The sequence below is a fragment of the Syngnathus typhle genome, linkage group LG7, assembly GCF_033458585.1.
Source record: "Syngnathus typhle isolate RoL2023-S1 ecotype Sweden linkage group LG7, RoL_Styp_1.0, whole genome shotgun sequence".
In the NCBI taxonomy this organism is placed as follows: domain Eukaryota; kingdom Metazoa; phylum Chordata; class Actinopteri; order Syngnathiformes; family Syngnathidae; genus Syngnathus; species Syngnathus typhle.
In genome coordinates this window covers 3,881,804-3,900,325 of record NC_083744.1, presented here as the reverse complement: position 1 = coordinate 3,900,325, position 18,522 = coordinate 3,881,804, and the positions used below count along the sequence as shown (strand labels likewise).

Genomic DNA, 18,522 nt, shown 5'->3' with positions numbered 1-18,522 from the left:
CAAAAAGGACAGTTGTGACGTAGTAGTTGTAAAATGTCTCGCTTTGTATGCTATTGCATTCTGTCACGGCAAATCGTATATTCACTCAAATCTATTGTTTTATACTTGACAAATTTCATTTTGTACTCAATCCACCCAACAACCGAAATTTGAACAATGAAAAATGTTTTGAATGGCTTTTGCACGGTTGCTAAACCATCGACTTAACCACCGAGACTCACTTTCCGATGTTTATCCAACTTTTCGTAGATTCTCTTCTGTCTCTGCTGTTGAGTATTATAGTAAGAAAACTTGGGCATTTGGTCTTTGTCTACACCTGACACACCACTCACTAGTGGTCAATTGTTGAATTGCTTTTTCGAACAGTTGCTAACATTTGACCAACGCAATAGTCTACTTCAGCTTTTGATTTTTGATAACTGCGGCACAGTGAGTGATCATTTGACATGTATTTGTGGCCTGAAATGTTTCCTTCTTTTTTGTCTCATCAAGACCTCATACAAGTGGATTTCGCAGACAGTGGAGACAGCGCTAATACGCGAAGATAGCGTTGTTTAACGTGAAGATGGCAATTTTTTGGCAAGCTGAACCCGTTTTTTGACGACGTTTCGTATGGATTTTTAAAAAGATTTTACAACGCAGCGGACATTGGAACAATGTTGCTAGCTGTGGACTTAACATTTTCAATGTTTTTGAGACGCAGTAAATTAGCAAATGTACTCATGCTGCTTTGAATAAAGTATACTTTATTTTTTTCTTGGCTTCGTTTTATTAGATATTCCGCTATTTGGCACTGTATTTTGAATTTGTTTACATTCATATTTCAGATGTTTGCAACAGTTATTTTCAAATAACTTAGTAATTATAAACAATGCATTTGTCATTGAATGGTATCCAGAAAGATTGATTACTCGTATACATTTCAAATAGTGTTCTGTATGACAAAAGGATGTGAAGTGTTTTCGTGTCATTATTCCTAGTGGTTACTGCAATATGATGTCAAATTAATAAAAGAGTGAAACAGGTTCTGAAATGGTTAAGTAGCATTTTGTGAGAAATGAAATGGCTTCCTACGGCTTTCTAAAATGGCTTCTCTGGCTTATCTTCTTCCTGTTCATGCAGGAAGTGATGCAATTGCTGCAAAAGGGGAGAAAATATTTCCACTCTTCGTTATTCTTTGTCCACTTAAGTGAGCCGATTACTTTCGGTGGTGTTTCTTTAATTGTGATGAACATAATTTTACGTTTTTGTAAACGAAAAGTTATAGATGAAGGGGAGGGACTTAAATATCACCTGAGTGTTGGCTAAATGAAAATAACGTCAATCAAAGGCTTTCAGAGCTAGGAAGGAGCTCTAGATGGCGGATGATCCTTAGGAAGGCTGCTGTAGGCTGTCGTCATTCCATTTTTCTTGCCCCTGTGTCGACTGAGGCGACGTCCTGCTATGTTCTCGTGATGCCTCGGCACACTCGCTCGACGTTTTGACGGGTTTGACGTCGTTTCGCCGCGCTTTTGTGGCCGTTTTTGCGCGTCGAAGAAGCCGTCTGGGCTTGCCGTTGTTTTCCATGCAGGGCTCCGGCAGCCATGGCGCGCCTCCATTTTTAGAGTGCTGCTCTTGTCTCTCTGACGCTTGACAGCAGAGCGGGTTCCGAGAGGCCCACGATGTATTTAAAACCTGATTCTTTTTGTATTTAATAACATATACCTTATTTTTTTTCAGTCTGGTTTGATTTTTGAGATTTTATTATATTTTGCAACCGCGGCGAATCGAAACGAAATAGTTTATCTATCGGTACTGCCTTGTTATGAGGTTGCTCTGTTTACATTATTTGCTGAATTAATCCCATATTACTTTATTTTTAATGTCATTTTCCCCGCGATGACGCAGTTACAATTAATTGATGCGACTCGGCACTTGGACAAATCGCTTGCATATGTTGGCTAATGGAATAGCACATACCTTTTGGAACTATATATTCCGTCTATATAATGATAATGATAGATAATGCCCAATCATTTGTATTTAATTCCACTTTCTCCTCTGGCGTCGCACCGCTTGGGATTTAAAGTGCCTGTCGAGGGGCGAAGGCAATCTTGAGGGACTTGTGTGCTACTTTATGCCTCCTGGAACTTTTTTTTTTTTTTACACGAATACCAGGACATCAGATCACCTCTCCCTAAGGATATATACACACATTTAAAGCATACACATTTTTCTTCAACGATGAAGAACAGAAATAAAAAGCAAGTGGAAGAAGGATCGACTCAGAGTAATGCTTCCAGGTATGGAACTAATTGTGTTTTGTATAAATTAGACTCCTGGCGTCCGCTGAATTTGTTTACCTTGTCAAGCATAGTTGATCACCTGTGTGTGTGTGCATGTATGTATGTGTATGTTTGTAGTCCAGCATTTGCATATGCGTGCCACTGATGAAGCGCACCACTGTCACCAGTGACCTTGGTATTGTTTAATAGCCACACCCCGATCTTTGTAGTTTTTTTTAACACTACACGAGTGAGTTTGGTAGTGCCCTGCAAGACTGGTCCCTGGATATTGATGCGGTCAAACTCCCCTTTATCCGATTGCATTAATTATTTTGTTTCAAATAATTATTTCTCCTTTTCTCATTTACCTTAAAAACAACGCGGCCTTATATTTCTACATTGTGCTGCATTGCACCTACATTGCACCGTCGTATCAATGTTATTTGACCCGTTATTGTTGTTAATGCAACTTTTGCTGCTGTACTAACCTTGCTACACTATGGTGGGTGTGAACAAACTGGAGCGAGATAATCAAATGCAACATTAATTTCACATGAATATATCTCACACTTTGAACTCTTGTGTGGCTGCAGCCTTTAAATTTGCATTGAATAGAACTTCACTAAGATTGTTGCTCACTTTTTAACCTTTTTACTTATTTCAATGTCTATAGTGCTTGCCATACTTTTTTCTTTACTGAAATCAGACTAGAATTACTTTTACATCAGCAGGAATGTGTTCCTTCAATTTAGCTTCAGTATTGTGTGGATACTTTTCTCCTTGTGACTTGACACCGTTAATCAAGAACGCGTCAATGTAGCATTTTAGCCAATCTACATTGTGACCATGCTTTTTGTGACTTAACACGTTTAATTACATTTAAAACAGAGCAGGCCCATTTTTGCTAACATCTTCCCCAGCTTTTTCTCAATAAAGAAACTAACATTTGCACATTTTGCATCATGATCATAAGGTAAATTGAGCTGTTGGTTTGTGTTTTCTGCCTCCATGACTATAATATTTGCAGCCAAATTTAAATCTATCAGAATGCCTGCTGTGCTGAAAACTATTAAAACACACACATACTGTATATATTTGAGAACACTGTCTCACTCTCAGTTGTGTGTATTATGCACTCGTGGCAGCCATTTTAGTTTGGTTCAACATTACATTTTAGCTTGTTCCTGCTTGGTGTCATACTGCCTCTCTCAACACGTAACCATTGTGGGAGCGCAGCAGGGAAACAGCCACGAAATGCGTAGACCTGAACCTCTCGAAATGAGTAACTAACATTTAGTTAAATATTGTTTAAAATGTGCAAATGCACTTTGCTCCCCCTCGCTGGGTTTGCTTGCTGCGTGTGTGGCTCGGGAACCGGAAGTGTGCATTTCCACAGACTGAGCGGAGAAATCGCGATTACTTGAATGGTCACATAGCAACGTAGCAACCAATAAGAACGTGAGATTTCATCAATCGTCCGCCCTCATTTTGAAAACGGGAACTAGCTTTCTTCTTCCGGGTTAGGTCATAGCGAGACGTCGTGGAGTAGTTATATCTTGCCTATACACAGTCATAACAGTCACCTTTTTTTTAATTTTCTGATGAACTATTTGAATAATGATTGTAATGCTCAAAATAAGCATGTTAAATGTTGACGCTTCAATTGTAGAGCTTTTATTTTGTTGTTGAATAATGCCCTCATGTGTTCGAGTGTGGAACGGCAGCAGACAGTGGTGACGCAATTGTATTGAACTTCCAATTGCAAAACACCTTTCACCTTTTAGAAAGTTATTTCTTCTGGTACCAACTTAAGAAAATTATCTATTTTAAGAAAAAAAAAAGTATTAACTATCACAGTTATTATATATATTAGTTATTAGTGTATGATTAGTTATTATAGTTCTTCATCAACGACTGAACAGTGTTTTGTATCAAAAACACAGATGTGTGAACATGCAGCTTGAAATGAGCCACGTTCTTGTCCCCGCAGCAATTCAGCCTCGGAAGAATCCAATCGCTCCGCATCGGAGTCGGGAAGTCAGTCCGAGAGCGAGCATGGCAGCGAGCATGGCAGCGAGAGGCGACGGCGCCGCCAGTCGGAGTCCAACAGCTCCTCGGGGTCGGAGAGTCGCTCGGGGAGCGGGAGCGAGTCTGCGGAGTCCAAAAGGCAAGCATGCTGCGATCGCAAAGACAAGCCAGTGAAGAAGAAGGAACGTCTAGCTGATGTCAAGAAGGTAGAGTAGCACCTCCAATTAGGTGCTTATTTTGTTTCTGATATCTGATATTTATTTTTTATTACGTGAAAAAACAAAGACTTTGCTTGAATTTGGATAACTTTGAAAATTCTAAACTTTCGGGGCATTGTCGTTAATAGTCGTCATTCTGATCTTATTTCCAGATGTGGGAGGAGCATCCGGACGTGTACGGCGTCAGAAGGTCAAATCGCAGTAGACAAGAACCATCTCGCCTGAACATTGGCGCTGGGGTAAACGCAAGAAAGCATACACATACTGCAGGTGGTCCTCTGTTTACGGAAGCAAACAACACAAATTTGTGTGTAAACGCAATAATTAAGTCATACTGCGTTTATCAGGAACACTTGTATAAAACAAAACAAACGATGAGTCAGACAGGGCTTGACAAGTTATTCTAGTATAGTTACAAGCAGTTCATTGTGTGTGCCCTTGTAAACCGATGACCCCCTGCTGGAATTTTTTTTTTTTAAATTTTTTTTAGATTGGATACTTTGAACCTGTGCTCCTATTTTTACAGGGTAGCAGTGACTCAGAAAATGAAAGTCCAAAAAGGAAAAGCGCTCGTGTAAAAAAGAAGGAGTGAGTATTTGTCTCGTGCAGGTCTCGCATGCATTTGCATCTCTCACCATTATCGTAATGGCACCGATGCATTTGATTTGGCACTCATTTCCTCTCATCTGAACGTGGGTATCTGTTAGATTCCAGTCTGACGTGTTATTGCCACGTTCACTTGTTTACAGCCCCTTCCAACCAATTGCGTGAACCGCACCCAAAATGACTAACTCGAAATTCGTCACAGCGGTAATGTGGGTGGTGGGTGAACTTGTGGCATCTCTTTGTCGTAAAGTAGCTGGGATGATGAGGATGAGGATGACGAGGAGGAAGCCTCCGGCAGTACAGACAGTGAGCAGGAAGAGATAAAAGTTAGATCCAGACGACTTCCTGCTAGAAGGTAAGAGCTTAGCGAGGCCTGGCCGGCCTTACCTGGCCGTCAGACAGCTACCCGCTGATCATCTTCATTCCATGTCCTTTTGTCCGTTGTCCGCTTGACGTAAAGCAAGGGTGGGAACACCTCATCTGCTCTGCCAGGCAAAATAAACACATGAAAAACCGCACAGGCAAAAGTGGATAATTACTAAATGATTGATAATCATTTGCTGTGAAAGTACAGAGCGGAAAGCTTGGCAGGGGCAAAAAAATCCCATGGGAAAAAAAAGTGATGATTAGAAGTAAACAAAAAGAAAATAGCAATTGAGGAAAACATTACAGGACAGATATAAAATCCACTACTTTTTGGAGAATCTTGAACGGACTAATGGCGTTTCTATTTGTTTCAATTGGGAACTTTGAGATACTCTTGATTGATTTGCGTCATGCAGCAAATTAAGTTAGCGCAGAATTTATTTCCAAAATGGAAATCCAACCCTGAATGCTGATGTTCCCCACTCCTGCTTTAAAGAAAACCTTTGGAATTGTGTTGCTTTCTAAAGAGGATCAACCCCTCTTTTCTTTCCTTTTCTGAGCTTCATTTGCTCTTTTACAGACCGCAGACAAAATCATCGAACAAAAAATTGTCTCAAAAAGCAAGAAAACTCAGGAAAGAGGAATCCTCACCCGAGGACGAGGATGACGACGAGGACGATGAGGACGATGATGACGAGGATGATGACGATGACGACACTCCAAAGAGACAAATTCGTCGGAGAGGGGCAACTAAGGTCAAAAGGTATTTTATTTTTCTTATTTTATTTTTGCTAAGGCTGCTGGGAACATTGTCGTGGCCATCATCCAACATTTTCGATCAGTGCGCCTTTAACAGTGCCTGAATGAACAATGCGTGACCGCACGATATATCACACGTCTGCCGTTTCCTGACCGCAGCTACAAAGAAGACCAACATGACTTTGAAACGGACTCTGACGATCTGATAGAGATGACGGGCGACGCGTGCGAGGAGCAGCAGGACGATGACAGCGAGACCATCGAGAAAGTCATGGACACCAGGATCGGCAAGATAGGAGGTAATTACAAGTATTGCGTGCGTCGTGAACCGAGTGGAAATGTGGGACGGCTCTAAATTTACATTTATTGAAACACCATTTGGGTTCTTAGCCACGGGCGCTCCCACGACCATGTATGCCGTCCAGGACAACGGGGACCCGTGCGAAGGTTTTGACCCCGACAAGGACGAAGGCGAAACGCACTATCTGGTCAAGTGGAAGGGCTGGTCTTACATCCACAACACGTGGGAGAGCTTGGACTCACTCACGCAGCAGAAGGTCAAGGGCTTGAAGAAGCTGGACAACTTCAAAAAGAAAAATGACGAGCTCAACACATGGTGACAAACCATTTTGGTTGGCTTCGATACAAAAAGCACCTTTTGTCTTTTTAGAAACAAACAAATCCAAATGTTTTAGGTTGAACAGGGCTTCTCCCGAGGATGTGGAGTTCCACAACTGCCAGATGGAGCTCATTGCCGACTTGAACAAGCAGTTCCAGTTTGTGGAGCGCATCATCGGTAAGAGCCGCTGCACATTTGCATACATGCTGGTATTCATTCCGTTTTGTCATCACCAGCCACCAAAACAGGAAAGACACACGGATCCTCCGACTTCCCGTGTAAGCAAAAAAAAAAAAAAAAGCAAAATTATCGAAGCGTTCTCAAGTCCGCACTGGCTTAAACGCATTTGGTCTTCCAGCTCACAGTCACAAGATATCGTCCAGCGAACCCGAGTACCTATGCAAGTGGATGGGCCTGCCTTACTCCGAGTGCAGTTGGGAAGACGGGGCGCTGATCATGAAGAAGTTCCAGCGCTGCATTGACAGTTTCTTGAACCGGAACTCCAGCAAAACCGTCCCTTCCAAAGATTGCAAGGTCCCCCCCCCCCCGCCCAATTGTCTCTTCCGTTTGAAATGAAGTGCCTCATATGTCGTTTCCTTCTCAGGTGTTGAAACAAAGGCCCAGATTTGTCGCTTTGAAAAAACAGCCGTCATACATCGGAGACGAGAACCTGCAACTTAGAGACTATCAGCTGGCCGGACTCAACTGGCTCGCTCATTCCTGGTGCAGGTACCGAAATTCAAATCAAGCATGTGTTAAAGGGATAGTGTGATAAATCATCTCCTCGTCATGTTCAGGTGCAACAGCGTGATTCTGGCAGACGAGATGGGTCTGGGAAAGACCATCCAGACCATCTCTTTCCTGTCCTACCTCTTCCACCAGCACCAGCTGTACGGGCCCTTCTTGGTGGTGGTGCCCTTGTCCACGCTCACCTCCTGGCAGAGGGAGTTTGACACCTGGGCCCCCGACATGAACGTGGTGGTCTACCTCGGGGACGTCATGAGCAGAAAAAGCGTAGGTGGCCTTTTCTACCACCAGTTCGTCAATGATCATAAAAATAAAAATATTTTTTTTCTTCTTTGAATAGATCCGCGACTACGAGTGGGTTAACCACCAAACCAAAAGAATCCGTTTCAATGCACTATTAACCACCTACGAAATTCTCCTCAAAGATAAGGTGTGGGTGTTTCTTTCCACAGTTTTTTTTTTTTTTTTTTAATTCACTTTGACTAAAACAGCACTGGCTAGCAAAAAAAAAAAATTCATTGAATTGTTTTCTTTTCTTTCAGGGAGTCCTGGGAAACATCAACTGGGCCTTCCTGGGTGTTGATGAGGCTCACCGGCTGAAGAACGACGATTCCCTCTTGTACAAATCCTTGATGGAGTTCAGGTCAAACCACAGGCTGCTCATTACCGGCACCCCACTGCAGAACTCGCTCAAAGAGCTCTGGTCGCTGCTGCACTTCCTCATGCCGGACAAGTAAGTCCCACACCATCCCACCAAAAATGGCGGGCGCACGTTCCAAATCTCTCTCTCTCTCTCTCTCTCTCTCTCTCTCTCTCTCTCTCTCTCTCTCTCTCTCTCTCTCTCTCTCTCTCTCTCTCTCTCTCTCTCTCTCTCTCTCTCTCTCTCTCTCTCTCTCTCTCTCTCTCTCTCTCTCTCTCTCTCTCTCTCTCTCTCTCTCTCTCTCTCTCTCTCTCTCTTCTCTCTCTCTCTCTCTCTCTCTCTCTCTCTCTCTCTCTCTCTCTCTCTCCTCTCTCTCTCTCTCTCTCTCTCTCTCTCTCTCTCTCTCTCTCTTCTCTCTCTCTCTCTCTCTCTCTCTCTCTCTCTCTCTCTCTCTCTCTCTCTCTCTCTCTCTCTCTCTCTCTCTCTCTCTCTCTCTCTCTCTCTCTCTCTCTATATATATATATATATATATATATATATATATATATATATATATATATATATATATATATATATATATATATATATATATATATATATATATATATATATATATATATATATATATATATATATATATTTGTCTATATATATATGCATGCATGCATGCACGCACACACATACACGCACATATACACACACACACCGTAATTTTCTGACTAAGTCGCACCGGAGTATAAGTCGCACCAGCCATAAAATGCCCAAAGAAGTGGAAAAAAAACATATATATGTATTTAAGTCGCTCCTGAGTATAAGTCGCGCCCCCACCCAAACTATGAGAAAAAAACGCGACGTATAGTCCCGAAAATTACGGTATGTATATATATATATATATATATATATATTTTTTTTCTGATTCTCAGGTTTGACTCGTGGGAAGATTTTGAGGACGACCACGGCAAAGGGAGAGAGAATGGTTACCAGAGTCTTCACAAAGTCCTCGAGCCCTTCCTGCTCCGACGTGTCAAAAAGGACGTGGAGAAATCGCTTCCTGCCAAAGTGGAGCAGATTCTCCGCGTTGACATGAGTGCGCAGCAGAAACAATTTTACAAGTAGGAACACTTTTCATTATACTCTGAACTGTAGCAATTTGAAACCCCCTGCGGAAATGTTAAGAATTCAATACTTCTTTGAATTTGCAGGTGGATTTTAACGCGGAATTACAAAGCTCTTTCCAAAGGCACCCGAGGCAGCTCCTCGGGCTTCCTGAACATTGTTATGGAGCTGAAAAAGTGCTGCAACCACGGCTTTCTCATCAAGCAGCCTGAGGAGGGCGAGCCCGAGTCACAACAGGAACAACTGCAGGTGAATTTGCTCAGAGGCCCTTTTTTTTTTTTTTTTTTTTTTTTTTTTTAACTCGGGGCGATGCAGATCAGAGCTGCGTTTGTGTGTGTGTCAGGCTCTGGTGCGTGGCAGCGGCAAGCTGGTGCTGCTGGACAAACTGCTCACCCGGCTGAGGGAGCGAGGCAACAGAGTGCTGATTTTCTCGCAGATGGTTCGAATGTTGGACATCCTGGCTGAATACCTTGCCAAGAAACGCTACCCGTTTCAGGTTGGAGGCACCTTCTTGTCCCTACTTTCGCCGTACTAACAAAGGTGGCAACAGAGAAATCAAATCTGTTATGTTTCTCCTATTGTTGGTTGTTGTTGTTGTTTGCACTTTGATTTGTGTTTCATCACGACACTCTGATGCAAATCATCTTTCCAATTGACATGAATTGAAATACCATCAATCCGTTCAAGCCCTTTTCAAGACACCACCATTTGTTTTGTAATGTTTGATGAAGAACAAGGGAGTCAAATTATTGCTTGCGACAGAAACAAAACTAGACAAAGCAACCAATTGTTTGTCCTCATCTAAAACTCGCAAGTGCTTTTAAAAACACTTGGTCATGATGTGTGTTCATGCTAGCCAACCTGTTAGTGTTGACACAGATCAAATATCAGCCCTGTAGCACACATACTTGGCCAGTTCATGTGGTTATTTATATCAGCGCATCCAGGCTCCGGTAGCGCGCGCAGCGCACGCGCTTGGCTCCGTCCTTATTAGTTGGCGCTATTTGTTTTGATAGACTGTAGTTCAGCATCGACTGAACTCTGGTGTTATTTGTCTCTTCTCTTTTTAGCGTTTGGACGGCTCCATCAAGGGAGAAATTCGAAAGCAAGCGCTGGACCACTTTAATGCCGAAGGCTCAGAGGTAAGGTCAAGGTTTGAGCGCCGTAATCAACGGGTGCTGTTCATAGTTTCAAAATTGATTACATTAAATGTTGCTTGATGCCTGATTACTTGGAATTTGTCTTCCAGGATTTCTGCTTTCTCTTGTCCACGAGAGCCGGAGGCTTGGGAATAAACTTGGCCTCTGCCGACACCGTCGTTATCTTCGACTCGGATTGGAACCCGCAGAATGACCTGCAGGCGCAAGCCAGGGCTCATAGGATCGGCCAAAAGAAGCAGGTATGCTACGGGTGGAAATTGATAGCAACTCCAATCGCGGAGCATCACGTTTGCATAGTAGCAGTGAAAGGAAATGCTGTGATTTCTTAAGGAACCCAAGGGTAGCAAATACAATGAAAACAGTAGGGGCCCCAAAATTGAACCCTGTGGAAGACCCAACGAGCAGAATGGGACTCAGCGCTATCAAGGCTAACGCAACGAGTCCTGCAGTCCACATACCGTCATATACAGTTAAAGTCAACTTTACTGTAATGAAAGTTAAGTCAGTCAGTTCATCAGTATTGTTATTTGCTCAGCACAGTCCAGTAGTTCTCAAGCCGAAATCCCCGAAGCCGTCTGCTGGAATACATTGGCAGTTATTCCCGCTTTGGTCCCGATCGTAGGTGAATATATATCGACTGGTCACCAAGGGAACGGTTGAGGAGGACATCATCGAGAGGGCGAAGAAGAAGATGGTTTTGGATCATCTGGTCATTCAGCGAATGGACACCACTGGACGAACCGTACTGGACAGCAACTCGGGCAACACCAAGTAAGACCTCTTGGGAGTGGCGTCGATGCGTTTGTCGGGAACGATCACATGTGCCCTGTCTTTTGTCTTCCAGTTCGAACCCATTTAACAAGGAAGAGCTGACCGCCATCCTCAAGTTTGGTGCAGAAGAGCTATTTAAAGAGGCCGAAGGAGAAGAGTCTGAACCTCAGGTACTTAGATATTCATTGTCGGTATGCTGAGAGCGCACATGTCGTCGTTTTAGAAACCAAAGCGGTGCGTTGTCTGTTCTTGCAGGAAATGGACATCGATGAGATCCTCAGGTTGGCAGAAACTCGAGAAAGTGACCAGGGCCAAAGTGCCACCGATGAACTCCTGTCTCAGTTTAAGGTGCCTACAAATCGATGCTGTGGTTTGTTTGCGCATCAAAATAAACGCAATTTGTAGTTCCGTTATCTTGCGCAATCTAAAAGAAGTGGTGACTCTGCATGCAGTCTAGTACCATTTACCTTCACCATTGATACCACTATCCCAAAATTGCATTATGGGAGTAGGCGGCCATTGTGGGCTTGCGGTATCCATGGTGAATATAAACAAGCCTGTGTAGTCACGTGCAGTTGTGTCGCCTTGTTAAAATGCAAAAAAGGGATCTGCAACACTTTGACTGTGGACAAGTCAGTGCGTAGCATCCAACAAGGTGAAAGGTGTTTTATTTTCTTTGTTTACTTATGTCATACAAAAAAAGTGTTTTTCTGCGACCATGTTGATGAACCAAAACAAATGTGCCAACTGAATTTTTTTTTTTTCTTCTTACTTGTACACCTTCAGGTGGCCAATTTTTCCACCATGGAGGAAAGCGCACCCAACCTGGAGGAGAAGCCTTCTCGGGACTGGGATGACATCATCCCAGGGGAGCAGCGGCGCAAAGTGGAGGAGGAGGAAAAGCAACGGGAAATGGATCTCTTCATGCTGCCCAGAAGCAGGAGCTCCAACAAGCGGGTAAGCGGCTCACAATGACTCTTTTGATCTATTTAAAAGAGACTTAAAAAAAAAAAAAAAATGAAACAGTTGCATGAGTTTGAATAAAAAATTCTAACTGAGTCGAGTCCCTTTTTCTGGCGTCAGGCTCAGGCCAACGACAGTGACAGCGACGTGGGCTCCAAGCTCAAGCAACAGTCATCGGGCTCGGACAGCGAGACCGACGACAGCGATGAAGATAAGAAGCCCAAGAAGCGAGGTCGCCCCAGAGCCCGCAAGAACAACGTGGAGGGTTTCAATGATGCCGAGATACGCAGGTCAGGTATTCACTACCGTTTTGCTCCCATTGCTGTGGAAGCGCCTGAGACTCAATTGACTCTCCGGTGTTCTTCGTCAACATAGGTTCATTAAGGCTTACAAGAAGTTTGGAGCTCCGCTTGAAAGGTAAGTGCACAGCCGTAACAAATGAACGGCACAAATTAAAGTCAAGAGGGTTTTTTTTTTTTTTTTCGTGTGTCCCCAGGTTGGAAGCCATCGCACGCGACTCTGAGCTGGTGGACAAGTCCATCGCAGACCTGAAGCGTCTGGGCGAGCTCATTCACGTCAGCTGCGTGGCGGCCGTGCAAGAGCACGAGGAGAACCTGAAAGAGAACCCGGTCGAAGGTAAGTGGTTGTCGGAAACGCCGCTTTTGCCCTCGGAGCTGAAAATGTGCTCACTGCAGCCAAAGGTCCCGGCAAACGGCGAGGAATCAACATCAAGATCTCCGGGGTGCAGGTCAACGCCAAGTCCATCATCCAGCACGAGGAGGAGTTCGAGCCCTTGCACAAGGCTGTGCCGCCCGATCCGGCCCAGAGGAATACGTAAGTCAGCCGCCGACCCGTTCGACCGGAACCGGCGTGATTACGATGGACTTTGCTCGCCTTGCCCGCAGGTTCAAGCTCACGTGCAGAGTCAAGGTCGCCCACTTCGACGTGGACTGGAACGTGGAGGACGACGTGCAGCTCTTGCTCGGAATTTATGAGCACGGATTCAGCAACTGGGATCTGATCAAGACCGATCCTGACCTCAAGCTGTCTGAAAAGGTGAGTGTACATTTCAATCAAAATAAATGTATACCACCGATTCTTGTGCCCCTCCCTGCAGTCATAAACCAAAATTCCAATTATTTCCTGCGTATGCATTTTACCCGCACAGATCCTGCCGGACGATCCGGTCAAGAAGCCTCAGGCCAAGCAGCTGCAGGCCAGAGCCGAGTATCTCCTCAAGCTGCTCAAAAAGGAACAAGACAGCGCAGACGCGTCCAAAACTGGCGACGAGGTAAATGCCACCTGGTGGTATTTTTTTTTTTCCCCATGCCGCTCATACGGCCTTGTTTGTCGGCCAACAGGTCAAAGTGAGGAAGAGGAAGCCTCGGGTGAAGAAGGAGAAGCTCGTCAAGGACGAGCAGGGCAACAGCAATTCGTCGCCGCGCTTGTCCGACAATCCATCGGAAGAAGGCGAGCTCAAGGTCAGTGAAGGCCGAGATGGGCCCAAACACCGTCGGACTCTGTTAGCCTGCCCGCGGGATCAAGAGCAGGAATTGACCAATGTCAATAAACACAGCCGTGGAAAGTCTGACAAATTTTCATGATGAAAATCTGGTCATTTCTTTTTCCCTATCCAAAAGCTGGCGATTGAACAGGGGTGTGTTGACTTTTCATACCCGCAGTGAACAGTCATCTAACAATTGAACGTTTGCGCAGGAGGACGGAGCAGACAAGTCCCCCACCAAGAAACGACAGAAGAAGAAGGATAACAAGGAGAACAAAGAAAAGCAAGGCACTCCGAAGAAGGAGAAGGAAGGCGACAAAGAGAAGAAGGGGAACAAGGCTCGAAAGGACAAGGTCAGTCGGTCTTCTTTTTTTCTACCTCCGATGCATCTTGGAATCCTCCGATGTATTTAGTTTCTTTTACGTAACAAATACTCGCTTGGCACTGAACTGCTCGTCCAAACGTTTTAGGCGAAAGGAACCAAAGGGAGGAAAAGCCAAGGACCGGTCCACATCACGGCGGGCTCCGATCCCGTTCCCATCGAGGGAAAAGAGGACGACGAACTCGACCAGGAGACTTTCAGTATTGTGAGTAGTTCAACGAGACGGGCGGATGGATGTCGGGTGCCGGGTCGTAACCGTCCCCCTCAAACGTGTATAGTGCAAGGAGCGCATGAGGCCCGTGAAGAAGGCCCTGAAGCAGTTGGACAAACCGGACGAGGGCTTGCCGGACCAGGACCAGCTCCAGCACACGCGCACCTGCCTGCTGAAGATCGGAGATCGCATCACAGAGTGCCTCAAAGCCTACAACGACCCCGAGCACGTGAAAATATGGCGACGGTGGGGAGCCCTGACTTAATGTGCATGTTCTGTTTTCAAAGTCTCGCTGTTTGTCCAACTCCACTCTGGAGCATTTTTTTAACTGCCACAGATACTAACGTTGTTGCTGGTTTTCCACAGAAATCTCTGGATTTTTGTCTCCAAGTTTACCGAGTTTGGCGCCCGAAAGTTGCACAAGCTCTACAAAATGGCCCAGAAGAAACGCTCGCACGAGGAAGAGGCAAGTGGCTCGGGATTGTGCACGCTTCATCCGGCGCGCTCGCTCCTCATCCCTCATCCATTGCCGACACTTCCAGAAGGAGCACAAGAAGAGGGATGAGACCTCCGGGAGAGGAAAACCTTTGCGGCCAGACGCTTCGGCGCCCGCTCGCGACTCAGCGGGCGCGCAGTCGGCTTCGTCTCACTCAGCGCAGTCGGACCCGCATGGGCACCACCGAGATTACAACATGGGCGCCAAACGCCACTTCCCCAATGACGGTAGGAAGCACCTGCTATTTTGTAATCACCATAACAAGCGTGAAGCCAAATTCCGTTCGAACGAACCTGGCCGTCACAGACCGGGGGGACTGGCAGAGGGAGCGCAAGTACAATCACCCGAGCAACCAGCCGTGGTCGGGCGAGCGCCATTACCCGTACGACGGCCACCGCTACAAGGAGCACTACGGTGAGCGGCACGCCCACGGCGACTCATACCGCAGCTCGGGCGGCTACCGCAATAACAACTCGCCGCGCAAGAGGCCCTACGACCAATACGGCAACGACCGGGACCACCGGCCGCACCGGCCCTACTATGACAGGTAAATGCAAACGATGCAGAAAATGTTGCAAGTGGACCTAAGCTGCGGCCATTTTGTCTTCAGGCACCAGGACTCCAAAAGAAGGCGTCCGGACGACTTCCGCTCCAACTACCACCACCAGGGGCGCGACGGCCCCTCTCAGGACTTCCGCCGCATGCCGGATCATCGGCCCGGCCTCCCGCCGGCCCAAGACCACTACAGCAGACCTTTCCACACGGACAAACCCCTGCTCCTGGACCCACGCTCCCCCCAGGCCCAGAAGTCCCCCCACGACCCTCGCCTGTCCCCGGCGGACCCCAACGCCCCCCCGCCCGAGCCCCCCTGGAACAACAGGAAGACTTAAAACTTTGGACTGGACCAGTCATAAGCTTGATGGACGTAGACGCCGTTGCGCTCACACACACACACACACACACACACACACACACACACACACACACACACACACACACATACACACACACAGACAGGCGACAACCATCTTCATTGAAGTGACTGGACACGGTGGAATGGATGTTTAGTCCTATGGACTACTTACCTCGGGTGGGTTCAGGACGCAATGAACTGTTGACTGACCTTAAAGTGCCTGATTTGTTGTTTTTTGTTTTGTTTTTTTAAGCCTGACCAGGAGAAGTTTTGTTTATTTCTGCCTTTAGCTTTAAATGTCATTAGACAACGTGAGTACAAAAGAATGTGTCATCACGTGCACCCCCCCTGCAGCAGCATTTGTGACGCTTGCAAAGAGGTGGAAAATTTCCCCTAAATTTCCATGGGCACTTTTGGAACTATTCCAAATTGGAACATTTGTATGAATTGGGAATGGAGGTTAACTTGATGAGTGTATCATGTGCAATCATTTTGGGCTGCAAGGTAGCAAAATGATTGCTTTCAATTGGATTATGCAAAAAAAAAAAAAAAATTCCCCAATTTGTATGTTACATTTAAGGTCACCCATTGAATTCCTGCTATCTTCCCTGAAATTTCCATGCAAAGTTTGCAACTTTCCATCATCGGCGTCAGCACATGCTACCTTTCACTAGCTCATGATTCCATCTCTTCTATCCAACCAAGCAAAAGAGCCAGTTATCCACTTGCACATGTGATCCCCATGGATTCTCTGGCATTTGTTGCAAAACGGTGGCCAAAGCTAGCAGTCATGGAAGAGTCAATGCCAGTACTTTTCCTCCGGAGTGAAATGATGCACCCCCCCCCCACCCCCCTCACGGCACACCACCAAAATGTTGCAAAAAGGATAAAATCAAGTTGCCCTTGGTTCAATTTCCGCACAGATCTTCTAAGTTCAACACAAAAAATGCTGTTCTGTTTAGTTTCCCTGCTGCCATCCAGCGGACGAACATTGAATTGTTCTGCTTGTCAGTCAGCATGCAAAGATGGATAACCTCGATACATTATTTGTAGTAACTAATCAATTGCGTTTGCAAGTGGCGAATTTCACACAGTGGTTGGAAAAGGAATTTAAAAACTACCCCAATCAAATCAAAATGAAAGAAGCAGTGTTACTTGTATCACAAACACCCTTTGGCTCCTTTCCCCTCACAGTATTAACAAATGGCTGTGCGCCATTTTAAGGACGTTTGCTCCCAGTGCCAAATCCGGCCCATTTTGTGTTCCCCGTCTTCTCACACAGATTTCATTTGTGCCTTAAGTAAGGGCTGTATACAGTGTCGTGGTTGGGTGGAGGCTTGCTGTTGAGTATTGAAATTGGTGTTCGCTGTGTTATTCAAATGGGACAAAAAAAATCAGCATCATGCTCGTCTGGGACTTTGGACTCCATGTGTTGAAGTTATATTTACAAGGCCACCTTCAGTTAGGCAAATTACAGCCAAAGTCCCTGAAATCCCCATGGAAAATGTTCAGTCTTGAGAATTCTGAGAATTTTGCAACCCTAATGTTAGCAATCCAGCAAAATGTTTTGAATGAGTGTACGCCGGGAAGTTGGCATACTAAAAATGGCTGCCTTCCTGTGTCTTGGCTTCTTGACTTCTTTTGTGGGTCTGGTCTTGGTAGACGTGCCTACCAAATGTGGCTTCAGGGGCTGAATTTTTGAAATGTTACTGTTAATTATGTAAATTTTCACAAGTATAGGAGGTCCCTGAAAACTAAAAGTGGGTTTTTGCACTGTGAGAAAAAGAAATCAATCCCCTGCAAATTGCATAAAAGTGATTCTAATATATAAGAAAGATGTAAAGTAAAATAAAACAAAAAAAGTCACATTTTAAGGACATAGTATGGAATGGCTCGATGAAGGGACCATGTGGTATCCAAGTGGTAATCCTCATGTTTTGTGTGTGGTAGAAATACAATGAAAGTGTTTTGGCTTCTTCTTGCTCTTCTTCCTCCATCACGTCACGCAAGCTCCAGTCCTTGTATGATATCTTCTGAAAGGAAAAGTCTAATTTATATTTGGGAAAACAACCACTCTTGAGGAAAAAAAAAATCTTGTACATATGTTTGGACATATGTAATAAAATTTGTTACACAAAAGTATATCGAGTTTGAGTCCACTTCAAAACATGCTCGTTGCTTTACTTTTAATTGCATGACAACGATTACTCTCATTGATTTGAGCTGAAAAAAAGACCCGGGTTAGCCAATCACATAAAAGATGGCCCGCATGAGCCTGCCTCAGCTTCCTATGAGAGGTTTTTCCCCAATGATTCCAAGAGGTGAGTTTACACTTGCATTTTTTTTTTTTTTTTTACAGAATAGTTACTCAAGTACAGAATGTTTGTACTTTCCCCGTCTCTGGTAGGACAGGAATCCAGACTTGAAATTTTAAAATTTAGTATTGCATATCTTCATGTTGGTTTTGATTGTGCTGCCTATAGCAATATATTGAATATGTAAATAAAAGATGAGAATGGTCAACAGGTGCAATTTGTTTTTCTAAAACGTCATAGCTATAAGTTACATGATAAATTCAGTATCGGACAAGCTTTTATAGGTCAAACCTAAAACCAAAAAAATTTAAATAACTAAATAAAGTAAAGAAATGTGTTAAATCAGCATCCAAGTATAGTTAAGAAAATGCCTTCAATATAGTGGCAGAAAAACGTGTCTTCTGACATCCACTAGGGGGCAGTAGAAGACGGACATACTCGCAA

At 44.8% G+C, this 18,522-nt stretch overlaps 1 protein-coding gene across 5 annotated transcripts; it reads left to right on the top strand.

Annotated features, from left to right (window-relative positions):
• Nucleotides 1-1,141: 1,141 nt before the first annotated feature.
• On the top strand, nucleotides 1,142-17,905 carry chd2 (chromodomain helicase DNA binding protein 2). Of its 5 annotated transcripts, none has more exons than XM_061282247.1 (38): nucleotides 1,153-2,282; nucleotides 4,255-4,498; nucleotides 4,663-4,749; nucleotides 5,037-5,098; nucleotides 5,370-5,471; nucleotides 6,063-6,245; nucleotides 6,401-6,540; nucleotides 6,632-6,857; nucleotides 6,937-7,037; nucleotides 7,097-7,138; nucleotides 7,219-7,394; nucleotides 7,465-7,589; nucleotides 7,658-7,874; nucleotides 7,948-8,037; nucleotides 8,150-8,340; nucleotides 9,171-9,359; nucleotides 9,450-9,612; nucleotides 9,707-9,859; nucleotides 10,434-10,505; nucleotides 10,613-10,762; nucleotides 11,146-11,294; nucleotides 11,368-11,464; nucleotides 11,550-11,642; nucleotides 12,081-12,251; nucleotides 12,378-12,547; nucleotides 12,633-12,674; nucleotides 12,754-12,893; nucleotides 12,953-13,091; nucleotides 13,163-13,313; nucleotides 13,426-13,548; nucleotides 13,619-13,738; nucleotides 13,974-14,114; nucleotides 14,232-14,348; nucleotides 14,422-14,600; nucleotides 14,721-14,820; nucleotides 14,897-15,077; nucleotides 15,157-15,397; nucleotides 15,461-17,905. In XM_061282247.1, the coding sequence occupies exons 1-38, from the start codon at nucleotides 2,224-2,226 to the stop codon at nucleotides 15,738-15,740; spliced, it is 5,406 nt and encodes a 1,801-aa protein (XP_061138231.1). In that variant the 5' UTR covers nucleotides 1,153-2,223; the 3' UTR covers nucleotides 15,741-17,905. The 5 variants fall into 5 exon arrangements, 4 of the variants coding, with proteins under 4 accessions (XP_061138233.1, XP_061138231.1, XP_061138232.1 ...); XM_061282246.1 differs by having other exon boundaries at nucleotides 1,154-2,282; nucleotides 5,367-5,471; XM_061282248.1 differs by lacking the exon at nucleotides 5,370-5,471.
• The last annotated feature ends 617 nt before the right edge of the window (nucleotides 17,906-18,522 follow it).

Coding starts and splice junctions, on each gene's coding strand:
- chd2 (XM_061282246.1), top strand. CDS start 2,224: ATGAAGAACAGAAATAAAAAGCAAGTGGAAGAAGGATCGACTCAGAGT. Junction 4,499..4,662: donor GTCTAGCTGATGTCAAGAAG/GTAGAGTAGCAC, acceptor TCTTATTTCCAG/ATGTGGGAGGAGCATCCGGA. Junction 12,548..12,632: donor AATGATGCCGAGATACGCAG/GTCAGGTATTCA, acceptor TCGTCAACATAG/GTTCATTAAGGCTTACAAGA.